General features: G+C 41.5%; 1 protein-coding gene across 1 annotated transcript in view; it reads right to left on the bottom strand.

Annotated features, from left to right (window-relative positions):
• Window positions 1-2,284: 2,284 nt before the first annotated feature.
• Window positions 2,285-11,071, bottom strand: part of TMEM132D (transmembrane protein 132D) — a 940,028-nt gene continuing 931,241 nt past the window's right edge. The window contains exon 9 of the mRNA XM_021004381.2: window positions 2,285-8,510. Within this exon, the coding sequence (XP_020860040.1) occupies window positions 7,326-8,510 (1,185 nt within the window). The 3' untranslated portion in view covers window positions 2,285-7,325. The remainder of the gene's footprint in view (window positions 8,511-11,071) is intronic.

Below are 11,071 nucleotides of genomic sequence, written 5' to 3'. Positions count from 1 at the left end.
GCTAGGCACTGAAGATACAAAGAAAGACAAAAACAGTTCTGCCTTCGGGGAGTTTCAATTTCTCTTGGGGAAGGAGAGCAGACAGGCAGGAAACAAGTATTTATTAAGTACTACTATATGCCAGGTACTGTGCTAAATGCTTGACAAATATTATTTCACTTGATTTTCACAACAGTCCTGTGAGGTAGGTGCTATTATGATTCCCATTTTACAGTAGAGGAAATTGAGGCTGAGAGAGGTTAAATGGCTTGCCCAGAATCACGTAGCTCATCAGTGTCTGAGGTAGCATTTGAATTCAGGTCTTCTTGACTCTAAGCCTAGTGCTGCAGCCACCTGATCACCTAGCTGGGTAAGTGTAAATGTTCAACTATACAAAGATAAGCAAATACAAAATTTATATAAAGTATAAAAGTATATCTCTCTGTCTACCTCTCTCTTCCTTTCTCTGTCTCTGTCTGTTTCTCTGACTCTATCACTGTCTCTGTCTCTCCGTCTCTGTCTCTCTCCATCCTTTTAAAATTAGAAACTTAGAGGTGGAAGGAAACTTACTGTGTGGTCAGTCCCTCAGTTCATACCTGAGCATCCTTCACAGTATTCCAGGCTCTGTTTGAATAAATAAGGGAATAGTTCCTCCTACCTAATGTGGATGATTATGACTCTCCAGGGATTGGCAAAAATCCTTAAAGAAATATTGAAAATGCCTTACGTGATCGAAGAACATTGATTTCAGCAATCATTCGACTTGAAGTCATAAGCTCTGAGTTCAAATTCTGACATTGCTATTTACTTGCAGTGTGACTTTGGGAAACAACTTTTCTGGACCTCAGTTTTCTCATCAGTAAAATTAGGAAGTTGTACTAGATCATCTCTAAGGCTCCTCCCAGCTCTAGACCTATGACACTTGACCAGTGACAGTGTATAGAACTCTGAACTTGGAATCAGGAAAACCTGAGTGTGACTCCTGCCTTAGATCCTTCCTAGCTGTGTAACCCTGGGCAAACCACTTCACCACTCTCAGCCTCAGTTTCCTCATCTATACAATGAGGATAACAATGACATCTATTTCACAGGGCTGTTGTGAGGGCCAAATGAAATAATATATATAATGTTCTTTGCAAACCTTAAACTACAGAATTTTTCATTGCTTTTGTCATGTTTAACCTTCATAAGGAATAGCCATGACTCCTAAGTACTTAAATCTATTACTTTAAATTCATAGCCTGTCAACAGAACACCACAACTGGGGAGTCTACAAACAACATTTTTAAGGATTGTTATTGTTGTTGGGTTGAGTCTGACTCTTGACCCCATTCGGGGTTTTCTTGGCAAAGATACTGTGGTAGTTTGCCATTTACTTCTCCAGCTTATTTTTACAGATGAGGAAACTTAGGCAAAAAAGGTTAAGTGACTTGCTCAGGGCCACACAGCTGGTAAGTGTCTGAGGCCAGATTTGAACTCAGAAAGAAGAGTCTTCTTGAACCCAGGCCTGGCACCACCTTGCTGCCTTTAAGAGTTACTAAGCACTTAATGTTTTCTCATTTGATTTCCATTACAACCCCATGAGATAGTGCTTCAGGTCTTACTGTCACCATTTTTTAGGTGAGGACAAACTGAGTTTGAAAGAAGTGAGTGACTTACCCAGGGTCACATAGATAAGTATGAAAGGCAGGGTTTGATCACTATCTCCTGGTTTCAAATTCAATCATCCCTCTATGACTATGGAAACAAAACACAACTATGATATTGACAGAGTGTGAGAACATTTTATTAGGACCCTTCCAAGACTTTAGCTTTATTCTCAGCTGTATGCATCTAATTCCAATTGTTATACCTACTTGTTCTTGTTTTGGACAACCACAGAATCACAACAGAGCTGGAAGGGATATTGGCAAACATCTTGTGTCCATCCTATACTTGAACAAGAATAACTAATGCATCATAACCCCAAAGGGGTCATTCAGCTTTTGCCTGGAGGCCCAAGAGATAATCTATTACCTTCCCTGGTAGCCCTTTCCACTTTGGGAAAAGTCTAATGGTGAGTTTTGTTCTTAATCAGCCATTCTCTGCTAGACAGGGCCTTAATCTTTTATTCCCCATGAGGCCAGTACATGACATTCTGTGCTTTTACAAGTTTGGGGGGGAAGAGGGGAGAGAAAGAAAGAAAAAAAGAAAGAGAGAGAGAGAGAGAGAGAGAGAGAGAGAGAGAGAGAGAGAGAGAAGAGAGAGAGAGAGAGAGAGAGAGAGAAAGAAAGAAAGAAAAAGAGCGGGGAAGGAAGGAAGGGAGGGAGAGACAGAGAAAGAGAGAGGGAGAAAGAGGAAGACAGGAAGAGAGAGAGAAAGGGAGAGAGAAGAAAGAAAAAAAGCCCAACCTTTCCAGTGTCCTAGTGACTTGGAAAAAGTGAATCAGCCATTGTCACTATGTATAGGCTTTTTCATCCGAATTGGAAACTACTTTGACTCCAGATCTTTATAACCAGTCTAGAATTTATTGGAATTTTGCTTTCATAGGATTTAGAGCTGGAAATGACCTTAGGGATCATAGAATTCTAGACTGAGAGTTGTAGAGTGTCTCAGAGGCCACTTTGTCAAATTCAAGAAAGATTCTCTTCTACAGCTTACTTCAAAAGCTGTCATCAAACCTCAAGGGGAAAACCTCCAGAGAAGGGGAGCTCAGTACCTCCCCAGACAGTTTATACTACTTTTGAACAGCTCAAATTGTTACGAAAGTTGTTCTGACTGTCAAGCTTCACTTTACCTCTTTCTGTCCATTGCTCATTTTTTTTTTTTGTCCTGGACTAGAAGCTTCTCAATGCAGACGAAGAGAACATTAACTTTATATATAAAGATATATTTTTATATATAAAGATACACATCTTCATATATTCTATCACAGTACTGACTCCTTGTAAGCTCACAATTCACTACAATCCTCAGATTTTTTTCTGATGACCTGATATTCAGCTATGTCTCAATCTTGACTTAAGAAATTTGAGTTTCTGAATATAAAAGTGGATGTAAAAATATTCCTACCCAAAGAGCAACCTTTTGTCAGGATGAATCAGGAGAACATAATCTTTTACACATAGCAAACACTTGATAAGTGGCTATAGAATGATTGAATGGAAGTAAATACAGGACAGAGAGCGGAAATAAATAACAATGAGGTTTGGTGGAAGGAGTAATGAATTTGGAGTCAGAGCACCTGGGTTCAAATCCTGGCTTTGATACTTTTTTCCTATGCAAACTTGGATGTCGCCTCATCTCTCTAAATCTCAGTTTCCTCACCTGTCCAATGAGAGGGTTGGACTAGATGACCTGTAAGGTCATTTAATCTCTGCTTGCCTCAGTTAACTCAATTGTAAAGTGACCTTAGAGGTCATCTGGTCCAACCTATCATTTCGCAGATGAGGAAACCGAAGTCCAAGGACATTCAGTGACATATCAAAGGTCATACAGGTAATAAGTAGCAGAGACAGGATTCAAACCCAGATCCTTCATTTCCAAACCCTGCTGTTCTTCTCCCAAACCATGTCTCTATGTAATATTTCTTGGGGGAGAGGTACATTTCTTTATTAAAAGATGACACACACTTTCATATTCAACATAGTAACATATGAGCTGGAAGAAATCTCAAAAGCCATCTAGTCAAACCTTTTCATTTTTCAGAAGGGGAAACTGAGGCAAAGAGAGGCAAAATGACTTGCCTAACTCTAAGGCTATATGTATATAGGCAACTGGTTTGCATTTTATAGTATCTTATACTTTCAGTTGTAGAACAGGTCTGGATCTGCATTGGTGGAGGGACTTTCCTCAAGAAGCACTCTTCACACCAAAGAAATCACAGGAACTGACCAAAAAATATCTGGCATAATGGATAGAGTGCTGGAGTTGGAATCAGGAAGATCCAAGTTCAATCCTGCCCCATTTATTTACCAGCCATGTTACCCTGGAAAAGTCACTGAACCTTTTTTAAGCCTCAGTTTCCTCAACTGTGAAAAGGGGATAATAATAGCACTTACCACCCCCCCGGATTATGAAGATCAAATGAGATAATATAGGCAAAGTGCTTTTTGCAAGCCTTAAAATTCTATGTGTCAGTTATCATTATTATTTTATTATTACAGAGCATTTTAGATAAATATACTAGATTATTTTATTATTTGTCCTGGGTTTCACAGAGAAGGAAATAGAACTGAGCTTCAAACGTGGGTCCTCTGTTACAAATCTGACATTATTTCCACTTTGGTTGTTCAGTTAATTTAGTCGAGTCTGACTCTCAGTGACCCAATTTTGGGTTTTCTTGGCAAAGGTACTGGAATGCTTTGTCATTTCCTTCTCCAACTCATTTTATAGATCAGGAAACTGAGGTGAATGAGGTTAAGTGACTGGGCCAGAGTCACACAGCTAGTAAGTGTCTGAGGCCAAATTTGAACTCAGGTCTTCTGACTCCAAGCCCAGTGCTGTATCTACTGCACCACCTAGCTGCCCCCATTATTTCCACTCCATCCACTATCTGGGCCAAAAGTTCTCTTCCCAGGTTGTACTTTCCCGCTAAATGCCCTGGAAGGCACGTGTCTAGGTGTACGCACTTTCTTCCTTTGAGAAATTCAAATGTGCCAATTTATACTGAAGACCTCCCATTCTTCTAGGCAGGCAGACCCCTTATTGAGGGGCTTCAGCACTTGCCTCACTCCGCCTACCACTTACTGTCATCTCAGGCACACTCCCAGGCTTTTAGTAGGGATGTACACATGTGATTTATTTGCAAATACTTTTCAATCCGAATGAGAGCCTTGCTGCACAGTGCACTTTGTCATCAGGTGTCAACACCCTCTCCACATGAAGAGCAGCATTATGTGATGTAAAGGTTTGTAATTAGATTGTGTGGGGATCCTTAAATCTGAATTTTCATTTACTGAAAGCCAGAGCCTTGGATAGCTCTCTGAAAGCTGACTGCCAAGCCTTTCCAGGGGACAGTGTGCAGAAAGGAGGGAAGAACTGAAGTCACTGAATGCAAATTTTATTTACAGTTAGTATGTTTATAAATATATATTACATTCTTACAATCTACAATATATTCTAAGTATAGTGGATTCTGACTAGGGAAGTGATGGGGGAGGGGCGGGAGCAGTGAGCTGAATGGGGCAGTGATGAGGAGTGAAAGAGAAATAAGGATGTAACTGAACAAAAAAAACCATGGGAGATGCGTGCTGGGATTAAAAAGCAACAAAACCAAATTAATCAGTCTTAGGATTGGAAGCAGGCAATGTCTGGCCATTGAAGCCCCAGTTTGGGGACAAACCTTCTCTTCATCTTTACCTCCACCTCTTAGGATTCCTAATTTCCTTCAACTCACTGGGTCAGGTGTCAATGACTCCTTTTTTGATCCCTAACAACAACTCCATCCCCTCATTCCCACCTCTTCACTAAGTAAGCTCATTCCCTCTTGAAATAACATGCTATGATAACCCTTCCCAATGGACATATTGCATCCCTTCAAGTAGACTGTAAGCTTCTGAGGGCAAGGACTAGGGTTTGCTTCCGTCTTTGTCTTTCTGCTGCATAGCAGAGAATTTAGCTTAATCAGTAATCAGTTAATTCAACAAATATGTATTAAGTGTTTATCACATGTCTGGCACTGTGCTAAGCTCTGGGGGTACAAAGAAAAGTGGGGGGGACAAAGAGTTCTCCCCTCCAGGAACTCACATTCTAATTGGATTAAACTAAGGGAGAAGTACAATGACTTTCATGGTAGACTTTTTTTTTTTTATTAAGTGCTGGGTTTCTCCTCCTCCTCACCTGAAAATTCATACTCTCAGACCTAGCTTTCCCATCTTGGTGTCTATGGGGCCTTGCAAGACACCAAAGAGCAGACTTAGAGATAGATAATGAAGCAGCCCAGTGATCTTTTCTTAAAAGGTAAGGGGAGTTAGATTATGTTGAGTTCAGCATGGATAACCCTTATCCTTCCCCTCTAAACCCAACCAGCTACTTTATTAAAATAACCACACAGGAGGCAAGTACCAAGTGATCCCAGATGGCTTGGTGGAATGAATCCTAGGAAATGCTGTAGAGCTTGGGGGGGGGGAGAGGTGCATGGAGAAAGGTCAAGGATGGTTTCCCAACTTAGCAGAGATGTAACTAGGAATTCTGTTACTCAAGAAAAATCCATCTGGGTAGGAAGGTTGGAAGAAGAAGATTTTGCTCCTATTGGTTGCAGATCCCCAGAGAGTCTAGCCCAAGCCCTGGGGCTGGTAAGCTACTGGGGTGGTCATGCTATGCAGAGGACCAGAAGTTTCAGGGATGGCAACTGAGAGGTCCATTGTAGGGAGGAAGCTAGCTCTGCAGATGCCAGCTACCCTTGGCACCCTCATCCCATCCTAATTCTACCTCTGAAGCCCAGAAAACCCTTACTGAGGGCTGTAAAGTCCCCCGTGACAGTGACTAAACAGTTATAGAATGGCAGGATCGTGGATGAGGTGTACAAACTGAAATGTTAGAGATGGATTGAGTGAATTTGCTAAAAAGAAACTGGTTCTTTGAACCTAATCGGAATTCTGTGTCTGGTAAATTGATGTCAGTGTGACTGTCCCTTACTTTAAAAACTAAAGACTACTCCAAAGCACCCCATGGAGTTCATTTCTCATTATCTTATTACACATATGGTTACATCTTATTGGCACGCTTTCCCCCTTTCTCTATGGGGTAGTAATTGCCTGCCTTTTCGGTTGCTAAGGAGATTCCCCCACCTCAATTCTCTGGGGGATGTGAAGTCACAACAGTCACTTCTCAGTGTCTAGTGTGAAACCAGTCTCTGTCCATTATCAATAATGTTCATGGCTAGATATTTTGCTCTTATTTTAGCTGGTGTGCTTCCTTCCATTGATCCATTTAAAAAAAAACTGAACCTGTCTTTTTTTCCCCCTCCAGTCTGTATGGGAGCTGCTTGGATTTTGTAATATCCAAATTGCTACATTTATTTAAAAAAGAGAGAGGGAGATTGATAGAGAGAAGAGAAATTGCTCTTTCCTGGAAAAGTTCATTAAATCAAATCTTATTTTTGTTTCCAGTTGTGAAAATCCTGCCAAGCTTGGCAGACATCAAATAAACCTCACTTTGAATAAGACTTTTGGAATGGGAATTCCTATCTTGACTGACTCCTGGACTCCATCCTGCTGACTTCAGGTGGTTTTCTGGTCCTCAGCTGAAGATGTTGCTCTTCTCTTTTCCTGCCAATTGACTTCCTTCTGAGATGTCCTTGTGCCCCACTACCCCAAATTAAAGGCAGAAGGTGAGCAGAAAAACAAATGTTCCCTCGTTTCCCATTACACCTTTTCATGTAACCTTTCCATGTAGTTTGTTAGTTCTTTACATTCTCCCAGATCCATATCTTGGCAAACCCATTTTATGTCATCCATACTGCTCATCAAGATGGAGTTGACCGTGGGGCATCCCTCATCTGAGGAAATGGTGGTGAAGGTGGTAAATTTCACCCTTTTTCGCTTAGAGGTAGGGGAAGCTGTGGGCTCACTTTTCTGGTCTTTCCCATCAGCAAAAGGAGATTCTGAAGACTTGAAAACCTGACCATTAAGACTCTTTTGGGAGTTTGTATTGAGGAGATACTTACTCTCCTCAAAATCTAACCCTCGGTCAATGGCAGTGATCTGCTCTTCCTGTGGGGAGGGAAAATTCAGTTGATTCTCCAAAAGTTCTGTGCGATTACTTAACCCCACCCAATCATGTGAATGACTCATGCCCTCTTGCTCCTCAAAAGGAACCTGCTTATGCCTGTATTTCAATGCAAAGGTCACACAATTAATTAAGAAGACCAAAATAGCAAGGCAGAAGACACCCAACAGAGCATACATTCCAATCTCTAAGTCACTTAAGCCCCGGGGTGTCTGGTCTAGGTCATTCTCCTCTGTCTCTCCATTGTTCCTTGGGAGATCAACTTGGGCAGGGAAGCTGGTGAAGTCCATGGGGATGGTTTGTAGGTGGCTATTATCATCTAAAAGATGTTCTTGTTTATTCTTCTTCCAGAAGATGGATCCGTCTGTTGTGGTTCCCCTACCTTCCATGCGGTCCATGGAGAAATTGCTGAAAAATTGCCCATCTGGCCTCATTCTTTCTTGCCAAGTTGTTTTAGACCTCCTGTCACTGGCATGGGTTTCCAGGTGACCCCTTCCCCCATGTCTGCTGTCACTGGTGTTGGGGTTGGCATCATTCTGGCCAAACTTAACTTTGATATTTCCCGTCCCAACAGCCAGCACACTCTTCCTCTTAGACTTCTGGCATGATTCACTAATCACCATTTCCACCTTCACCAGGGCACCCTGCCCTTCCTCCACTTCAGCAGTAATAACAGGCCATTTGAATGTGGAGTCTTGGTGGATGGAGACTACCTTTTCATCAAGGGATGTCACCATCAGAGAGAAGTCCTTTATGTCATAAATATCCAAAGGCATGACTGAGCCATCACTGAATTGGATCCAGCAACTTATGGCAGCTTCCTGTTAATAAAGCACACATACAAATTACCAAAAAAAAAACCTTACTGGTGCTTGAGCTTCAAGGACCTACCTCTGGAGGACAAAGCTAGGAGTAATGAGGAGGAGTTGTGGAGAGCCCATTTTCTAATAACTGGAGTAATCTGATTGTGGGACTGGCCTGCCTGGAGTAGATTACCTCTCACTGGAGGTTTTCCAACTGTGGAGGACCATTTACTGAGGATGCTATAGATGGGGTACTAATCTACCTCAACCCATTCCACTTCAACCCATCCCAACCCAATCCAATCCAACTCAATCCAACCCAAACCATCCTAACCAAACCCAATCCAATCCAATCTGATCTAATTCAACAAACGTTTATTAAGCGTTGATTATTATTATTAAGACATCTTGCTAAGCATTGTGGACTCAAAGGAAAAAAAGTCCCTCTCCTCAAGGAGTCTCCAGCCCATCGGGATCAGGAAATATAATAAATACACAAATCAGTAGATATGAAATATATACAAAATAACAAAGTAATTTCAAAGGGGGGGGAATATTGCTAATAACTGAGGGGATCTGGAAAGGTATCACATAAAGATGTGACACCTAAGCTGTGTTTAGAAGGGAGTGAGAAATTATAAGACGTAGAATTGAGGCGGAAGTAGATTTCATTTCCAGAAAGGCAGGTATGAATGTTTGGGGGTGGGGGTAGGGGTGGGGGAGGGGGAGAAATTGAACAAAGTCATGGAGGCAGAAGAGGGAATGCCATATACACATTGGACTAGGTGATCTCTCAGGTTCCTTCTAACTCTGAGATTCCGTGACACTGTGATTCTTTCTCTGTGACTGGCCCTCATGCCACAAGACAATAGAAATACAAATGGTGAACTCTCCTACTCAGTAGAAATAAAAGGCAAGACCTACCATGGCTAAGGAAGAATATGAATTTCTATGAAGACATAAAACACATGGCCAGTTTTAAAGACTTGGTAATAAGATTTGTTTCTCTTGAGGTGTTAAAAGAAAGATGTGTCCCCTGGGCTGTATGGCTTCTACTTTTGAAGGATAATAAATCACATGTCAAAAGGCATTATTGGTTACTGGGGTTATTTACAAGTGTTATGTGTTTAAGTGAAAAGAAGAACACAATATTTACTACATTATTTTATAAGTTGCTTTAATACAAAAGTTCCACTTATTAGTCATAACAAACATCGGAGGACCCAGTCTGAGAGATGATGCCCTCATGGTGCTGTTTCCTGGCTTTATTAGGTCTTGACTACTTTGTACTCACAGAAGTACATTCTGTAAGGGCCCAGGGTTTATGTGCTTTTTGTGGACACTAACAATCAATTTTGTCTGCAGACTTGGCATCTTAGGGCCGATGACAGGTCGAAGAGTGGGGGTTACTTTCACTTGTTTCTTTGGTCCTTTTGGAATACCAGCCTTTTCAAGTCCCTTGGGTGAATCAGTTGCTCACTTGGGCAGGCCTAGCCAGAGCAGATAATAGTCATCAATTTCCAGGGGTTCTATAGTTTTAACTAGGATACCCTTCTGGCTGAGACTGATCATGTGCTCATCTTTGAATGTCTGTCCACAGTGCTAGAGCATTACACATTATCTACTTTGATCCTCCCAACAATCCTATATGGTAGGCACTATTATTATCACCATTTTATAGATGGAGAAAGTGAGCCTTGGTGAGGTTGAACATACAATTAATAGGCAGCTAGGTGGCATGGTGGATAGAGCTCTGGGCCTGGAGTCAGGAAGATCTGAGTTCAAATCTGACTTCAGATATTGACTAGCTGTGTGACCTTGGGCAAGTCACTTAACTCTGTTTGTCTCAGTTTCCTCATTTATAAAGTGAACTGAAGAAGGAAATGGTAAACCAATCCAGTATCTCTGCCAAGAAAACCCGAAATGAGGACACGATTGAAATAACCGATCAACAACTATAATACGATTAATAACTCTCTAGGGCAGGGGTGCAGCACCTGTGGCCTTGAGGCAGCACCCACCCTGTACTCTAGGGAGTCAAGTTATCAAGCATTTATTAAGTGCCTACTACTTCTAGACACTAAAATAAGTACAAGGGATGCAAAGAAAGGTTAAAAACAGAGTCCCTAATCTCAAGATGCTCACAGTTTAGTGGGAAGATAACATGCAAACAAGATAAAGACAGGATAAATTGGAGCTAACCTCAAAGGGGAGGTGTAAGCATTAATGGGGATTGGGAAAGATTTCTTATAGAAGGTACGGTTTTAGCTGGGATTTGAAGGACATCAGGGAAACCAGGAAGTGAAGAAGATTACTTATTTAACTTCTCTGGGCCTCAGTTTCCTCCTCTGTAAAATGAGGGGGATTAGACTAGATGAGCTCTGAGTTCTCTTCTAACTCTACACCTATGATCCTACAATAAATAACATAGTTCATTCTATGTTACTAAAGGGCTAAAAGTACTCTGGGCTCTGACATGGGCATCCCTGGCGGGCAGTGCCCCTGTAATACCACCATAGTTAGAGCTCATCAAGAAATCAGAGAAGAAATTCAAATGCAGTTTTGATTCTTTGCAACTG

This window comes from Phascolarctos cinereus, unplaced genomic scaffold (genome assembly GCF_003287225.1).
Source record: "Phascolarctos cinereus isolate Bilbo 61053 unplaced genomic scaffold, phaCin_HiC Scaffold_4;HRSCAF=312, whole genome shotgun sequence".
Lineage (NCBI taxonomy): Eukaryota > Metazoa > Chordata > Mammalia > Diprotodontia > Phascolarctidae > Phascolarctos > Phascolarctos cinereus.
This window is presented reverse-complemented; position numbering and strand designations above follow the sequence as displayed.